Source organism: Eschscholzia californica, unplaced genomic scaffold, assembly GCF_041429995.1.
Source record: "Eschscholzia californica isolate CP2 unplaced genomic scaffold, dmEscCali1.0.p SCAF_1, whole genome shotgun sequence".
Lineage (NCBI taxonomy): Eukaryota > Viridiplantae > Streptophyta > Magnoliopsida > Ranunculales > Papaveraceae > Eschscholzia > Eschscholzia californica.
Genome location: NW_028238198.1, coordinates 10,290,090 through 10,309,071, shown reverse-complemented (window position 1 = coordinate 10,309,071; position 18,982 = coordinate 10,290,090). Strand labels below are relative to the sequence as shown.

At 40.2% G+C, this 18,982-nt stretch overlaps 1 protein-coding gene across 1 annotated transcript; it reads left to right on the top strand.

Moving 5' to 3' along the window:
* The first annotated feature begins 13,952 nt into the window (after positions 1–13,952).
* Positions 13,953–17,363, top strand: LOC147563998 (disease resistance protein RPS5-like). The gene has a single exon (XM_086642728.1). The coding sequence runs from the start codon at positions 14,311–14,313 to the stop codon at positions 17,260–17,262; it is 2,952 nt and encodes a 983-aa protein (XP_086498854.1). The 5' UTR covers positions 13,953–14,310; the 3' UTR covers positions 17,263–17,363.
* Positions 17,364–18,982: the final 1,619 nt, after the last annotated feature.

Sequence of the window (18,982 nt, the reverse complement as noted above, 5' to 3'; positions counted from 1 at the left end):
TTGCCTCTTCAAGTCTCTATACATTTTGTTACCACCAAGATGAACAGTGTACTTACTCCGGTGTGCCTCGTCTAATATATCCCGTTTCAAGACCGGATCTGCCGGTACAAATAACCTCCCTCGAAATCTCAATCCTCCGTCCTGTCCTGTACTGAACTCAGTTTCAGTTTCTTACATTAACGAAACATATTTCTGACACCACTCATCGTTAACTTGTGCATCCACAATGCGGTTCAGCAAGGATGGTCTAACAACCATACTACCCAGAAATAACGAGTCAACTCCTGACCCAACCATATCAATGTCATATGTTGCCACATCCTCCAGCATCTTCAACTGATTCATCATCAATGCGGCTATGATACCCCTCGGTTGTCGACTTAATGCATCAGCTAATACATTAGCCTTACCCGGGTGGTATTACAGTGAGAAGTCTTAGTCTGTCATCAACTCTAACCACTGGCGTTGGCGCATGTTCAACTCCTTTTGCCAGAATAGATACTTGAGGCTCTTATGGTCGGTAAAGAGATCAAACTTTTCACCGTACAAATAATGTCTCCAAATCTTCAAAGCAAACACTATGGCCACCAACTCTAAGTCGTGAGTTAGGTACTTCCGCTCATGCAGTCTCAACTGCCTCGAAACATAGGCAACCACCCTATCACCTTGCATAAGAACACAACCCAAACCCTGAATGGAAGCATCAGTATAAAACACTAACCGAACACCACTCTCAGGAATGGTCAAAACTGGTGCAGTAGTCAATCTTGTCTTCAGTTCTTGGAATGCATGGTCACACTCTTTAGACCATCGAAACGAAACTTCCTTCTTAGTTAGGTTCGTCAAAGGACTTGCAATACTCGAGAACCCCTTGATAAACCGCCTGTAATATCCAGCCAAACCCACAAAACTGTGAACCTTCGTCACTGATGTAGGTTGCTTCCAGTTAAGCACTGCCTCGACCTTAGAGGAGTCGACTGATACTCCAATGCTAGAAATAACATGACCCCAAGAACTTCACTTCTTCTTGCCAAAATTCACTCTTCTCGAACTTAGCATACAATTAATGTTCCTTCAGTCTCTTTAGTACATGTCGTAAGTGATCCTCGTGATCTTCCTTAGTTTTGGAGTAGATAAGGATATCATCAATAAATACGATGACAAACTTATCCAAGAAATCCCGAAACACCCGATTCATCAAATCCATGAAAACCGCTGGAGCATTAGTCAAGCCAAACGGCATAACCAAAAACTCATAAGAACCATACCGTGTCACAAATGCAGTCTTAGGAATGTCTTCCACTCTAACCCGTAACTGTTGATACCCTGATCTCAAGTCAATCTTCGAAAACCACTTAGATCCTTTCAATTGATCGAATAAATCATCGACCCTCGGTAAAGAATACTTATTCCTCAATGTAACCTTATTCAACTCCCTATAATCGATACACAACCTCATCGACCCGTCTTTCTTTTTAACAAAAAGAACAGGCGTACCCCACGGGGAGCTACTCTCGCGTATGAAACCCAAGTCAAGTAATTGTTGAATCTGGTCCTTGAGCTCACGTAGTTCAACTGGAGCCATTCGGTAATGAGTTCTAGCTATCGGTGCAGTACCCGGTTCCAACTCTATGCAGAAGTCAACCTCTCTGGGAGGTGGCAACCCTGGTATATCGTTGAACACCCCATGATACTCACGTACCACACCAATCATCTCTAGCATCTTACCCATTACCGGATGCTCTATCAGTTCCACGTTACCCAAGTACATCTCCCTCATCTGTCTCGTAAGTCCAGACACAACCAATACCTCTTCACTCAGAAAAGAAAATATGACTGTCGTGGCAAAACAGTCCGCAAGTGCATGATATGAAGCAAGCCAATCCATGCCTAGGATGACATCGTAGTAAACTAACTAAAGTACTAAGAGGTCCGAAGCAAACTCTCGTTCACCTAACTTAATGATGCACCCCCGACAAATGTGGTCTATCACTATAGACCCACCCCAAGGTGACGACACAATAAAAGGGCTCACACATCGATCTAACACAATAGGCAAAGTGCGTACAAACGAAGTAGCAATAAATGTACCCATTGCACCAGGATCAAATAATACTCTTCCCAGATTACTATGAATAAGGAATGTACCTTCAACCACCTCAGCAAGTGCTCCAACATCTCTAGGAACTACGACATTCAGCTGCAGCTGCTGACCCCGTCCCTGCAACCTCCCTTGTTGATTATGATCATGTTGTCGCCCTTGATTACCAGTTCGAGTCTCATTCTTCTTAAGACAATCATCTACTCTATGACCCTGCCCATGACAAGTGTAATAGTTCCGTGGAAAGCTCTCTGTCTTCCCAGTTGCCTTTCAGTGGTTTTGGTTGTCCACCAGTTGTTACCACTACTCTATCATCCCGATCTGTACGGGGCCTCTTGCCATCATGTTGCCATGATAGCGGTCACTGAAGGAGTTGAAGGAGATGTCCTTCGACCAAGGTGACAATGCGAACAATTTGTCGGATAGGACAATTGATGTGGAAGATCATCAAGTCCGATTGATTTAGGGATCGTAGAGTTGTAGCTAGAGACCAACTACGATCGTCGAATTACGAAGTAATTCGCGGCTAACTTCGATCGGATCCTACAACGGGTTACACATAAGAGTGACAAATTGATCTAGGATATGACTAGTGGGAGTGAGATATAATCATGGGAGTGTCCCATAAACATATCTCATAGGCCTAAAAAGGAATTAGGCAAAGATAGTACAAAAAGGCCAAAAGCAGGGTTTTTGGGCCTAGGCCGATTCGGGCACTTTTAGGGCTCGGATTGGGCTGATTTTTGGAGGGACGTTTCCTTATGTTATGAACATTAAATCTGCCAATTTTGGCTGGGTTTGGACGTCATCTCCTTAGGGAATTGAGAAAATACCAATAGTTGCTATTTTCGACTATTTCCCTAAATCTTATTCTAAAGGGTGTTTTGGGAAACCTAAAAGGAGGTGGATTCTTATTAGGGTTCTATATAAACACTCTTAGGGCAGAGAATAAGGTGTGGAATTTCTCTCTAAGCTTTCTTACTCTACCACATCAAGTAGAGAGGAGAAAGTGAGCTAATTCCCATTAACTATCTATCTAGTCAAGCAAGAAGAAGGTCTTCTTATTATCCAACCACCATTGGTGTGCTAGCTATACAACAAGGTGGGAGATCAAATTGATTGCTCGTGTCCCAAGTAGAGGAGCTACACTTGAAGCTCTTGGTCTTCTTCAATCAATTCAACTAGTTTGAGGGAAAAGCGATTAAGGTAATCCACTATCTCCATTAGATTAATTACTAGTTTTGCATGTGATCCTGGGAATACTAGTGTAGACATTAGATGTCATATTTCCGCTATAAACACTAGTAGAAGGGTATAAAACCCTACAGTGGCGTCAGAGCCTCTTGCTATTAACTAGTTTTTGCTAAGAATCGAACTAGTTCATATTAGATATAATTGATAGTTTGATAAATTGAGTTTATAAAAATATTTTAAAAGTGTTTTAAAACTATTTAAACTCACAATTTGATAATATTGAATGGGATTCAATGAATTTCAAATTAAGAATCAAATTGATGATTAAAAGTGTTTTAAAACTCAATTAGATTGAATTTCGGACTAATCCATGCTTGATTAAGTTGATAGTTATGTTTAAAAGAGTTTTAAACATAAGAAATTGATTGATTTTGAATGGGATTCAAGAATTTTTCAAATAGATTTCAAAATTGTTCTTTGAAAAAGTTTTCAAAAACCTAGACTTTGATCCAAAATTGGTTTGATTAAGAGTTGTTTTCAAGTTTTGGAAACTTTTGAAAAACAAAGATTTTTGGAATTTTAGAAGTGTTCTAAAAAGAAGTGTTTTGAGTTTTGGGAAACTCTCAAAACAAAATTTGGAAATTTTAAAAGTTTCTACAAGTTTTGTAAAAATTTTAGAAGTGTTCTAAAAGATTTCAAAATTTTAAGAAAAGTTTTAAATTTGGAAAATAGCAACTTAGAGTTGCAAAAGAAAAAAAAAAAAATTTTTGGAAACTAGGGTTTTGAAAAACCCTAGTGTCCGGCCAGGAAGCTTCCTGGCCGGACCGGGAGCTCCTGGATGCGTCCTCTGGACGCATCCAGAGCAGCTGCTGAGACGCGTCTAGGACGCGACCAGCAGCTGCGACAGAAGCTTCTGGACGCGTCTTGAAGACGCGTCCAGAGCAGCTGTTGGGACGCGTCTTGGAGACGCGACCAGCAGCTGCGGAGGGAGCTTCCTGGACGCGTCTAGGACGCGTCCAGAGCACTCGACCAGACGCGTCTTGGAGACGCGTCTGGGAGGTTCTGGGTGTCTCGGACTAGTCCGAGACACCTAGTGCTGGTCCGGTCCAGCATCAGACACGTCTAGGACGCGTCTGGTACATGGACTAGCGTCCTGGCTCCGGCCAGGACGAGACCAGGCCTTGATAGGCTTCGGCCAGGACATGCCGGCCTATGGGCCGTGCTATGTCCGGACCTTGTCCGAGCCCTTTTCTGGGCTTGGGCCGGGACTTGTCTAGGACTTGTCCCGGGCTTTTTCGAGGCTTTTCGGACCACAAAAAGGAACCATCATTCGAGTGGGAGTTTTTGCCAAAATTTCTTCCGATTCCAACCAAATAATTCCAAAATCAATCCGGGCCATCCAGAAGGCCAAAACGGATTTCTCTTTAAATTGATTTATGAAATCATTAAGAATCGAACCAATGTTTTTCCGAAATTGACCCGGGCTTTCAAAACCCGAAACGGAGTTTTTCTTAAAGATGATTTTAGAAATCATAAAAGATAAAACCGGAACGCACCACTAGTTGAATTCTTCGAATTTAGACTTAAGGTCCGTAATGTGACATGTGATGTCAACAAAAGTATCTCCCAAGATAATCATGCATATATAATTCTTAGCCTTGATATATTATATGATTGCATGTGATGTGAATGCGGGAAACTAGTATGGCCATAGATTTATATCTTTATTCTTGTTTTAAGCACGGATGGGTGCATGCTTTGTAATTAATTTTAATTTCAAGTTTATACGATCTGCGAATCGTTAGAGTCTTGTAATTAGAGTTTAGGGTCAATGAGTCCATTGAAGAAAACTCAAGGATGGAATCCAAAGGCGAGTGGGAGAAATCAATGGAGGTTCAAGGATGGAGATCTAGACGAACCAAAAGGCGAAACAAGAAGAAAACCAAAGGAGATTAGATCTTCTAGGTTAGGGGCCATACTAGGATCCATGTCTGCTTGATTTACTTTCTCGCGCGCATTTACTTACTTATTTACGCTTTATGTCGTGGATGTTAGTTAGGCTAAATAGTTCACTATAACAAACGCCAGACTAGCGTAAAAGTCCCCAAAAGTAATCTTGAGTAATCGCCTATCCAGATTAAGACACTCGTTGCGCCCTTGTTCGAGGAAGGTGGGTCGGCCTTCGCAGAGTACCTCCTCTACCTTGGGACAATGCGGGTAGGTCTATAGAAGAGGCCTACACGTCTAAATGGTTCTACTCAACGAGATCAGCAAGAGAGTCTTGGATACTCGAGGCAAAAGGATAGATTAGTCATTCATTAATGAAATCTATCAACCAAGAGTCATAAGGTATGATCAGTGAAGTAGTTCACTCACCCGGAACGACGGAGTCAAAGGGTAGGGCCTTCGTCCGCTTTACTCCGAAGAACTGGGGTCTTGGAATCACTTATTCAATCGGGGACGATTTTTATTGAATAATGTGGGAAAACTAAGTTTTTCAAAAATGATAACGAGTTTAAAACTTTGCCATTTCTTTTATGTAGATGACAAAAGATATTTTCAACTTCCGCTCACTTCTCGACAAGGAGAAGCTAAATGAGCACAACTTCCTTGACTGGGAGAGGAACCTGGGAATAGTTCTCAGGATGGAAGGAAAGCAACATGTACTAGAAACTCCAATTCCTGTATTGGATGATAATTCGACTAAAGAAGAGATAGATGAAGAAAGGAGTGTGCGGAAAAAGGCAGAGCCTGTAACTTGCTTAATGCTAGCAACCATGGAACCGACTCTGCAAGAGCAGTTCATAGACATGGATGCTTACTCCATGATGCGACAACTTCGGGAAATGTTCCAGAAACAGTCGAGATTGGAGAGGTTTGAAACCTCTAAAGCAATTATGGACATGCGCCTTGAAAAGGGAAAACCAGTTGGGCCTCATGTTCGTCAAATGATCAGGCTCATGGGCAAGCTGGCTAAACTAGGTTTCCCTTATAGCCAACAGACGGCTACCGACACTATCCTTCACTCCCTCCATAGTGGTTTTAATCAGTTTAAGATGAACTACAACATGAATGGATGGGATAAAACGTTGGAGGAACTTCATTCTATGCTTCTAACAGCCGAAAAGGACGTCGCTATAGTGGAGACTAAGAAGGACGTTCTTATGGTACAAAAGGACAAAGGGTTCAAGAAAGGTGGAAAACAGAAGAAGAAAACCGCGTCAAAAGGAAAAGGCAAACGAGTTGCCAAACCTAAAGACAAAAGGTCCTCCTCCTGACACCAAATGTTTCTACTGTGATGGCAAAGGCCACTGGAAAAGAAACTGCCCTAAGTTCTTGGAGGACAAAAGGAATGGAACAGTGGCTTCCAATTCAGGTATAAACAGTTAACTTATCAAATACTGTAAAATTCCCAAACCTAGGTATATGATACCTAAAATTGCCCTATCATTGTGAATGTACAGGCGCAGCTGGGAACTGAGTATTTGGCTAAAGAAGACAAGATCCAAGAGGGAGCAGAAGCCTCGACTGCTAAGGATGCTGAAAGGGATCGAAGTCTACTTTAGGCACTATTCTAGATTAATAGTTTTTCTAGTTTTTTAACATCATCTCTGTACTAAGTATTACGGAGAATCAATAAAGAACTTTATTTCTAAATTGGGATGTTAATAAGTGCTAGATTTAACAAACTATACCAAAAGATTCTAAACTTGGTCAAAAACCTATAAGATAGGTTCATCGGAAAGGGATGAGGACAACAGGTCCACTATAACCAAAACATGAATCAAACTGACAAGAAAGAAAGTCTTGAGTCAGAAACAGAAATTGATCTTCAAACGTACTTCTAACCTATCCATATTTGGAGTGTCCAAAAGGATTAAGATGAAGAACACGAATCAAACTCTATCCTCCAAAATCCATTAGTCTAGACATAGCTTCTCACAAAACTACCAAAGTCCGTCTAAGCTTGTAAAGGCATTACAAAATTAGCTAAAGTCTGACGCAATTTCTTTAGAAGAAATTTGGGCTTTTTCCACAAGCAATCAAGAGAACAAAGTGTTTGTTGCTCATGATAGTATTCTTCTAATAATTAGCGCACCTAGTAATCTGGGAGAAAAACACTAATTATTACAAGAATAAGTGGGAGAAAAGTACAAGTCGATTTAATTCGATCATGAGAAAAATCATGGAGTTTCATGAAGAACAATCATGAAACTTGTACAAGACGATTAAATTCGACCAAGAGCAACAAACTGCGACTCCTTGGAAAAGGAAAGGTTAAAGATATGATCTTGTAAACCCACCGCACAAAAGCGAATGTCATTCGCAGGAGAACTCTCAAAGCGAGTGAAAGTGTCTCTAAAGGAATATCTCAAAGTAGTTGAGATAACTCCAAATTGTTGTTCAAAAGCCCTGAAAGGTCAAAATAAAATCTTAAAGACTCAGAAAATAAAGGTTATTTCTGAAGAGATAAAAGACCTGCGCAGAAACGGAAACTGACTCTAGATTTTGGCTAGAAGCCAAAATCATCGTGGAATCCATATCTCGTCAAGACATGAAGCTTGATAATTTAAGTCAACAGAAGACCTAAATTGGTTTTCCAAAATAGAAAACTGAGAAGGATGGAAACATTCATGTTTCCCGAAACGAGACAAGAAGAATAAAGATTCTTCCAATCAAGTTATGTCCACAAGCATGCTTAAGAAATCTATCGACGGATTAAAAGCACGCAAGAGTTAGAATCTTCGATTCAAAAGGCAATCAAAGAAGTTTGATTCCTGAGGAATGAAGAAAATCTTGAATCACGAAATTTCAAGAAGGTAAGTGGGAGTAAACAAACCTTCCGGGTCCGTATGCAGAGTACATACAAAAGATTGAGTACGACATAAGGTGTTGTATAACAGTAACGAACTGACTCAATAAAGGACCACACACAAAAGGATAAAATGCCATTTTGGGCATCTGAAGATCTATAAGCATAGATCAAAAGGATGATAGGATTAGAGAGACTCAGTACGCTGAGATGCTTGAGATCCGAAACAGAAAATCTAAGACTCGGAAAGTCTAAAAGAATTTCGACCCAAAAACTCATGACAGAGGGCGTTGCAAAAATCGGAGTCTGAAAAGACACCGATGAGCTAGCACGCATGAGAGAGACATTTATGTTCGAAAACATAAAGTCAATCATGTTGGACATGATTAGCATTTAAACATCCGAATTCGGATTGGAAAACCGAAACACTACTTAGTACATCCTAGAAGGCTAAAGGATGAAGTAGTACAAAATTGAACATGTCATCGTAGCAAACTTTCAGACATGGAAGGAAAGTAGGCTAAAAGTGTTTAAGCCGGGAACTGTTGCAAATACTACATAAAGAATTAAAAGCCTTAACTCTAGTAAAAGTTATTAGAAATTATCAAGGTTGAAGATAACCGTCTTCAAATTAATTGATAATTAGCAAAGTTTAAAACCGACTACCACGGTAGTCAAACTGAACTGTCACCTAAGACATAGTATGAGATTCATACACAGTCTAAGGCATGAGGTATAATTTTAAACCTCGACGAGTAAAACTGAGTGGGTAAAAAGAGTTTTTACGGAAGAGGCTCAGATTTACAACTCTCGTTATCAGAAATAATAGAGTTATTTCACAAGTCGTCTAAATTTGGTTTAGTATTTAAACGACAGTCCATTGATGATAAAACATTCCAAATAGGTTTGTCAGATACGTGATCTGATGAATGAAACCCTATTAAGTGAACTTGGAATATTTATTATCGAATCCCTGGTCCAGGTCATTGCATGGACAACAATGACTCACGAAGACTAGCACGGGAGTCGATGGGATAGCGCAGTTTCATGGGCTATAGGAATAGTATATTCTATTCGACTACGTGAGTGTGTAAAAGGTTTATACACTGGATAACCCTCAAATGAGAAGTACATCACTCGTGATGAACGTCAATACTTCTCATAAAGACAATTGGAGAGATTCCTCAAAACATGAGTGCTCCACTCATCTTATGTAAGGAATGCCCGACTTTGGTTCCGTTAAACGCCGCGCCGTAAAAGGAGGTTATAAAGGCGGACACTGGGAAGGACAGGATAGACATGAAGTTAAGTGGGAGCGCAAGAATGGATTGTGTCACCCTAATCACATTAGGTACAAAGTGTCTCAAGGCCACTTGATGAGTAGCAACTGAAAATGCGTGGCCGCGCTCAAACGGATTAAAAGTTAATCGTTTGTCTTTTACAGTTGTACTCGGATATCAAGAAAGTCTGAATGACGTGACGTATCAGATGGGATACTAAATTGACACGGGAATCGAGGCATTGCACTTGTTCTAAGTCCAAGTGGGAGTCTGAAGGAGTTGAAGGAGATGTCCTTCGACCAAGGTGACAATGCGAACAATTTGTCGGATAGGACAATTGATGTGGAAGATCATCAAGTCCGATTGATTTAGGGATCGTAGAGTTGTAGCTAGAGACCAACTACGATCGTCGAATTACGAAGTAATTCGCGGCTAACTTCGATCGGATCCTACAACGGGTTACACATAAGAGTGACAAATTGATCTAGGATATGACTAGTGGGAGTGAGATATAATCATGGGAGTGTCCCATAAACATATCTCATAGGCCTAAAAAGGAATTAGGCAAAGATAGTACAAAAAGGCCAAAAGCAGGGTTTTTGGGCCTAGGCCGATTCGGGCACTTTTAGGGCTCGGATTGGGCTGATTTTTGGAGGGACGTTTCCTTATGTTATGAACATTAAATCTGCCAATTTTGGCTGGGTTTGGACGTCATCTCCTTAGGGAATTGAGAAAATACCAATAGTTGCTATTTTCGACTATTTCCCTAAATCTTATTCTAAAGGGTGTTTTGGGAAACCTAAAAGGAGGTGGATTCTTATTAGGGTTCTATATAAACACTCTTAGGGCAGAGAATAAGGTGTGGAATTTCTCTCTAAGCTTTCTTACTCTACCACATCAAGTAGAGAGGAGAAAGTGAGCTAATTCCCATTAACTATCTATCTAGTCAAGCAAGAAGAAGGTCTTCTTATTATCCAACCACCATTGGTGTGCTAGCTATACAACAAGGTGGGAGATCAAATTGATTGCTCGTGTCCCAAGTAGAGGAGCTACACTTGAAGCTCTTGGTCTTCTTCAATCAATTCAACTAGTTTGAGGGAAAAGCGATTAAGGTAATCCACTATCTCCATTAGATTAATTACTAGTTTTGCATGTGATCCTGGGAATACTAGTGTAGACATTAGATGTCATATTTCCGCTATAAACACTAGTAGAAGGGTATAAAACCCTACAGTCACTTCGATTCTTACCACCATTCTTATTGTTATTACCACTCCATTTCTGGTTATGTCGCATCTCTCCCTTGACACTCCTCTGCTTCCTCATCTCTTGAATGTAGTCATCTTGTGCCTTAACACATGTCACCACTTTTTGATAAGTGTCAAAACTAGGTTGCCCAATGATTTGTCTCGCAATGTTAGGGAGTAACCCATTCACAACCCTCTCAATCTTATCCTGTTCAGTAGGGATCAAGTGAGTTGCAAACAATAACAGTCGATGAAACTCCTGCTCATACTCTAATACTGTCTGATTCTCTCCCTGGTTCAAATTTTGAAATTCTCTTGATACCTTCTGTTGTGTCGAATATGGAAACTAATTTTCCTTGAATGAATCCTTAAACTGTGTCCATGTCATAGTCATAGGATCTACTAACAGAGCCTCTGTATCCCACCACGAAGCTGTATTTCCTTCCAACTGAAACACTGCCATTCTTTGCTTATAAGCCTCTGAGCACTCGAGATTCTGCAAGATTTTATCCATCTTCTGGCACCATCCATGTGCTTCTATAGGTCCCACAGTTCCATCAAATACTGGTGGCCCCATCTTCTTGAAATGGTGATAATGCTGCACCCAAGTCATCTCAGTCGGTGGTCTCTGATTCACCACAAGTACCTCAGGACCTCCTGTTTCCCGTGTTGGAATCTGAACCCGATCTTTTTCCCGCATTTTAGCCTCCGCTGCAATGTTTATCAGATCTTGCAATACAGTTGCATCAATGGTCACCGTTGCCCCTCCATTCGGATTTTGATCTGGGTTGCACTGCTTTCAGCTTGCGCCGTTGTACCCACAGTTCCTGTTGATCCTCTTTCCTCAACAAAGGCTCCTCGACCTACCGCCCTGCCTTCACCTCGGCCTGTCCCCCTGCCTACACCTCGGCCTGTACTTTGGCATTGGATGCGGGCAATACGACATACCCTACCAATAGCTCCATCTCCGTCCATGATCTAATGAAGAGAAAAATAAAGCGATGAACTAAATTAATGTCACACACAACACCCTAGAAAAGACTAACGTGCCACTACTGCTTCCAACTATGTTAAGCCCTATACACAATCCCTAAAATTTATGAACCTAGAGCTCTGATATCATTTTGTAACACCCCAAATCCAGATTTCCACGTCAGCCGCCATGAAAACCTAAACTTAAAGCATTTCTCCACATAACAGTAAACATATACGATATACTCATCAAGGAGACAAATAGTATCGAACATGAAGCTCAAAAAGTAACAATAAATCAACTAATGAAACTTTACCAAGTCTCTCAAAACTCACAGAGTGTCTCTAAGTCATCAACACAAATGTCGGACAAGATCAAACAAGAATAACACCAAGTGTTTAGGAGATACAACTCCAAATAACTACCTAAAGAAATAAAGAAAACCACTAAAGAAACACCTCCAAGGCTAACTATGACTCAAGCAGGTGGCACTACCCGATTTCCTTGTCCTGAAAAATAAAAGGTTGGGTCAGACCCCAACAAGTAGATTTTGAAACCTCTAAGGCCTCAATAGACAGTTTCAAGAGCTACCAAACAAATAGACAACCACATATCATGTAAAGATGTCCAAGTATAGTATCCGAGTTGTGACCATTAGAAATAAAGTGTACCACATATGTAACAAACAACAAAAAACGACATGACGAGTTGGTGTCCACCTTATGTAAGAGTGTGGTCCACAAGGCCATCCATTGTGTTAGCGCCGACCCCATACGCTCCATACCTATATCACATCCGGTAGAGAGATTCGAACCAACCACAAAACTCTTACATCCCTTCACCAACTCCATCACGTCACACATACATAATATCACACCATTTGTAATAAACAACCAAAAGCAATATGACAAGTTGGTATCCACGTTGTATGAGAGTGCGGTCTACAAGGTCATCCATTGTGTTAGCGCCGACCCCATACGCTCCATACCTATATCACATCCGGTAGAGAGGGTCGAACCAACCACAAAACTCTCACAACCCCCCACCAACTCCATCACATCACACACATATAATAACATCACACCACAACATACATAAATCAAAATCATATTCGTTAGTATATTACGACATACGAGTTTCATATTTATAATATTTGCAAGTAATGAATCAATGATGATAATAGCCTAAAATTCTCATATCATGTTGAGTTCTAGGACATGATCATGTATCTATATAAAGAGTATTGTTAAATAGTGAGAGACATCTAATTATAAGAGTCATATGTTAAAATCATGGCAAATAAAGGGGGTTTAGCCCTAAATATCATTGTAGTACATGAATGTAACATGAAAATGTTAACAGAGATTGTATGGTTCACCAAGTATGACATTAGGGCAAATATCCTACAAAACTTAACACACATAGTTGGGATTTTAAAGTGACCTAAGAATGATAATGTAGAAATAAAAGATCTACTACTTTTAATTTATACATTTGTGTAGTGTTATCTAATTTGTCTAGATTTTCTATAAAAATGGCTATTCAAGCCCTAGAGAGATAGAAATCTACCTTAGATCTAAAGCAAACCAATGAAGAGAATCCCAAACCAAGAACAACAAAGAAGACCTCAAGCTCCAAGCTTCCGATCCCTCCTTCTTCTTTAGCTTTCTCTCTCTAGGAAAAATAATATCAAAAACCCTCTCTCACTCTCTAACTCACGGTTGAAGGAGAAAAAAGTAAAAAGAAACAAAAGGGTATGGGCAGTAGAGTTTTCAAAAGTGGGTTTAAAAGGCTATTGTTATACACACCCCTATATATTGGTAGGGGCACTACAAGTATGTAAGAACCCTTTTAGTTGTTGCGATATGAGTCTGAGTTGGGTTATGCATGTGTCTACACAACTTATTCATTGCAAAGCATAACTCTAGTTGTGTCCAAGTAAGATATTGGAGTGCACCCACAATAGATGTGTATTATGTATTTATGTTGGTTTGACATCATCTGCCAAACAACCTTTGTTTATATTTCTACCTAAGTGAATAACTCTCATGTTCCTAAATAAGTTGTATTGTTCATTTGTTTATATATATTTCCACAATAGTTGTTGCGATATGAGTCTCGATCCAACTCTCCTTGATCTTTCCACATACTCATATTCTGTAATAGTCCCACATTGCTGCTTGTAGTGCCTTCGCCAAAAACAAAACCCCGTACCTGTGTGAGGTGGTTAAAGCGGGGACAATATCGATGACTGCTAAGGCTTGGGGCGTTACATATTCCCAAATAAGTTGTATTGTTCATTTGTTTAAATTTTGTTTGATATTACTAGGGGAGAAGAACAATAACAGTAGCAACAGTGAGTAGCATTGTGGGGGTAGTTAAAGCAGCTACTTTTAAACCAGAAGAAGGGTTTTGTTTTGATTTAAGAATGATAGTTCCAGATCAAACAGTTGAAGAAGCATAGAATGGAATCAAAACCCATGCTCACTAACCACACTGTTCAATTGTCACTTAGCACTTTAATTAACGAACTACTACTAATCACATTAAATCAACCGTCTCTATAGTTGAGTTCATCTATTATACAAATCTGAATCCAATGAATTAGATTTAGAAGACCACTTTATACTAGCTACTGGTGTCAAGCATTATTTGGACAAAGAGAAAAGGAGTAGGCCCAAAGCTTGCTTCAACTTGTCTATATGAAGAAATCATTTACGCTAGATTCTTCAACTTGTAAGAATAAAGGCGTAGTAGCCAGCTGTTTTTTTAACGTTTACTTGTTGTGTCATCTCTTCTTCATCTTCTTATCTTTCATTTACAAAATTTATCATACTAAAAAACTTCAGAAACATAAACTATCTTCAATGGATATTGTGACTCCCATTATCGACCTCATCTCTCGGCTATGGGGTTGTTGTTCTCCTCACATTACCAACCTCTGTAGCCTCAAAAGAAATCTCATTTCTTTGAGATCTATGATTGATCAATTGAAGAGTAAACGAATCGATGTCATGAAGAAAATCCGTCTTGCGGAGTCAGACCTAGGAGAACCCAAGGAACGCACTGATGAAGTTAAGAATTGGCTCAGAAGGGTTGAAGCTATAGAGCTAGAAGTTGATGGAATTTTACAACAAACAATAACTACTCAAATACTCCTCGATTCACGTGGTTGTTGTTGTTATCGTCCTAGTCGTTCAAATAATTGTTGGACTGATTACAAGCTTAGCAACTTAGTGATTGAAAAGCTATCAACAGTGAAGGAATTCATTAGTGAAGGAGAATTTGGTGTTGTTGCTGAAAGATGTCCACATGAACAGATTCAAGAGATGCCAACAGCAGCTATGGTTGTTGGTATGGAACCAAAGCTTGAAGAATTGTGGAAGTTTGTTAATGAAGATGATAAAGTTAGAATATTGGGTATATATGGGATGGGTGGAGTTGGAAAGACTACACTCCTGAAGAAACTCAACAATGAGTTCCCCAAAATGAGTCATAACTTTGATTTGGTGATTTGGGTTGTGGTTTCTAAAGATATGAACTTAAAAAACGTCCAGAAACAAATCGCAGATTCACTTCATTTGACTCTGCCAGGCGAACCAGATTTAAACACAACAGCTAAAGATATATTCAGGGTGTTGACAAAGAAGAAATTTGTGTTGCTTTTGGATGATATTTGGCAACGGATTGATTTACAAAGTATAGGAGTTCCTTCTTGTGACAATACTACTCATGAAACCAACAAGTCTATGGTAGTTTTCACTACTAGATCTGAGGTTGTTTGTGGGCAAATGGAAGCCCATGGAAAGATCAAAGTAGATTGCTTAAACTGGAGTGGAGCTTGGAGTCTGTTCCAAGAGAAAGTTGGAAAAGATGTGGTAAATGGTCATCCACAAATACCTGCACTTGCAGAAGTCGTTGCAAAAGAGTGTCGTGGTCTACCTCTGGCGCTCAACACTATTGGTCGAACTATGGCAAGCAAAAAGACGGTACATGAATGGAGGCACGCGATAAATGTACTGCAAAAATCAGCATCAGCCTTTCCTGGTATGGATGATGAAGTTTTGCCTATTCTAAAGTTTAGCTATGACAATTTACGGAGCGAAAAAATCAAATCATGCTTCCTGTATTGTTCATTGTTCCCTGAAGATCATCGTATTAATACAGAAAAACTTATCGACTATTGGGTAGCCGAAGGATTCATAGACGATTTTGAGAACATAGACGAAGCTCGTGACCAAGGTCATGACATCATTGGATATCTCAAGAGTGTATGTTTGTTAGAGGAAGATGATGACATTATCGGATATGTCAAGTTTGTTAAAATGCATGATGTAGTTCGTGATTTAGCAATTTGGATAGTCTCTGACTACGGGAGAAGCAAAGGAAAATATCTGATAGAGAATGGCCTAGAGCCAAAACTTGATCAGTGGGAGAAGGCTGAAAGGATATTAGTGCCAAAGATCATCCACAATTATTGCCTACGTATTTCATCAAATTGCTCAAATCTCTCAACTCTGATATTCTTCAACTTGCTAAAGAACAATAGCGAACTTGGTGAGGCTTTTCCCAATATGCCTAACCTTAGACTTCTAAGCATGAATGTATATAAAAGTTATGAATTGCCAGCAAGTATTGGTCAGTTATGTGAATTACAATATCTCAAGGTAAAGAAACATGATTCATATTTGGTTTTACCTAGTTCATTGAAATATTTGGTGAAGTTGATGTTCTTACGTTTGGAAGGTATTAGGATTAGAATACCTAATGGGGTGATACGTTGTCTTACACAGTTGCGAGTATTGGACCTATGTGAGTGTTTCCACATTGAATGGGATGTAGATGTTTGTTTAATGGAGTTAGAGAGCTTGAAACACTTAAATGATCTTGGAATCAGGATAGACAATCTTGTGTCTCTTCAAAAGTCGGTTAACATCTACAAATTTCAATTATGCACCAGGCGCCTATCTATTTACCAAGTTATAGATATCACCTCCCTCTCACTATCATCACAATCTTCTTCTTCTTCATCATCCTCTTTATGTCTTGGTAACTTGAAGAATTTGAGGAAACTTAAGTTACAATCTTGCTTTGAATTGAAAGAGTTAAAAATCAGCCCTTGGGGGATGCAAACCTTAGAGTCTCTAATTCTGTTTAGGTTACCAAAGTTAGAGATTGTGTGGGATAATAAGCAGTTAATTTTGCCAGCTGATCAACTTAAAGAAGAGCACTTGTTGTGTCTCTCAAACCTTCAAGAAGTGGATATTCAATGGTGCTCATCAATAAAGAACCTTACATGGCTTACTTATGCTCACAACCTTAAAAGCCTTAGTCTGACCGTGATGAGTGGAATAGAAGAAATAATTTCTGATGGATTTCTAGTGGATGACGATCATACAAAGTTAAATATGTTTTCAAGTTTGAAATATCTATCACTGTCTGGGCTTGAGAACTTAAGGAGCATATGTTCAAATAGTATGGCTTTTCCCGTTTTGGAATACATAAGAGTAGAGTTCTGTCCGAAATTGAAAAAGCTTCCATTTGACAACAGAAGTAACAAAAATAACACTTTAAAATTTATTGATGGAGGGAAGGAATGGTGGGAAAGCTTGGAATGGGACGATGACAACGTCAATATTGGAAAGGTAATTTGACTGAATGAATCTTTCATTAATCAAGATCTCTTTAAATAATACAAGGCTGTGCATGATAATAGGAAACTAGTTAATATAATACAGCAACTTTCCTAAGATAATGAGATTTGCTATCTTTACAATATAATCGCTAGTTAATATAATACAGCAACTTTCCTAAGATAATGAGATTTGCTATCTTTACAATATAATCGCTATTACACCCCCGCAGTCGAATCGGGAGGTTGACGGACGTTGAGACTGGATCGAAAGTCATCGAACAAGATGCGTGGCAAACCCTTCGTGAAGATGTCCGCCACTTGATAGCGTGAAGGCACATGCAAGACACGAACACACCCCCGCTGTACCTGCTCTCGAACAAAGTGGATGTCGAGCTCGATATGTTTCGTCCGCTGGTGCTGAACAGGGTTACCGGATAAGTAAATGGCGCTGACATTGTCGCAGTAGATTAAGGTAGCTTTGAGGAGCGGTTGGTGTAGTTCGAGCAATAGATTGCGAAGCCAGCATATCTCAGACACAACATTAGCAACCCCTCTGTATTCAGCCTCGGCACTAGACCGTGACACAGTTGGCTGACGTTTGGAAGACCAAGAAAGTAAGTTGTCTCCAAGGTAGACGCAGTAGCCGGATGTAGAACGGCGCGTATCAGGACAGCCAGCCCAGTCGGCATCAGTATATGCACGAAGTGATATGTTGGGAGCAGGGGTGAGAGAAAGACCATAGTCCGTAGTACCCTGTATGTACCGAATAACCCGCTTTAGAGCGTTCCAGTGATCATCTGTGGGAGAGTGCATATGCATGCAAATCTGTTGAACAACATAAGAGATGTCGGGACGTGTGAATGTGAGGTACTGGAGAGCACCTGCCAAGCTGCGGTAAGTGGTAGGATCATGAAATGGAGTAGAACCTGTGGTGCCCAGCTTGGGACCAGTGTCAACCGGTGTAGCAACCGGTTTGCACGAGTCCATTGCTGCCCTGTGGATGATGTCTCGTGCGTATGTCTGCTGAGATAAAAATAGACTATCACCGGTCCGCGCAACTGAAATACCCAAGAAGTGAGATAAGGGGCCCAAGTCTTTCATAGCAAATTCAGCAGACAAGGACGTCATCAAGCGACAACGAAGGGCATCAGAAGAGGTGGTGAGGATGATGTCATCCACATAAAGAAGCAAGTAGGCAGTGTCCGGACCCTGATGATAGATGAATAGAGATGTGTCCGATTTGCTTTGAATAAAGCCCTGCAACAAAACAAAATCGGTAAAACGCTGGTACCAGGCACGTGGAGCTTGCTTCAAACCATAGAGGGACTTCTTTAGTTTGCAGACATAGCCGGGGAAATGGGGATCCCGAAACCCCATGGGTTGATGCATATAAACTGTCTCTTCCAAAGTGCCATGAAGGAAGGCGTTAGTAACATCCAATTGATTAATCATCCAAGAACGAGATAGAGCCAAGGTCAAAATGAGGCGAATGGTTGCCGGTTTAACAACCGGACTGAAGGTCTCACCACAATCGACACCAACCTGTTGACTGCGACCATCACAAACTAGGCGAGCTTTATACCTCTCCAAACTACCATCCGAACGAAACCTATGTTTAAAGAGCCACATACATCGAATAATGTTCATGTCAGGTTCACGAGGAACCAACTCCCAAGTCTCATTGTTAATAAGTGCACTAAACTCATTGGTCATGGCGCTGAGCCATTCAGGTGATGACA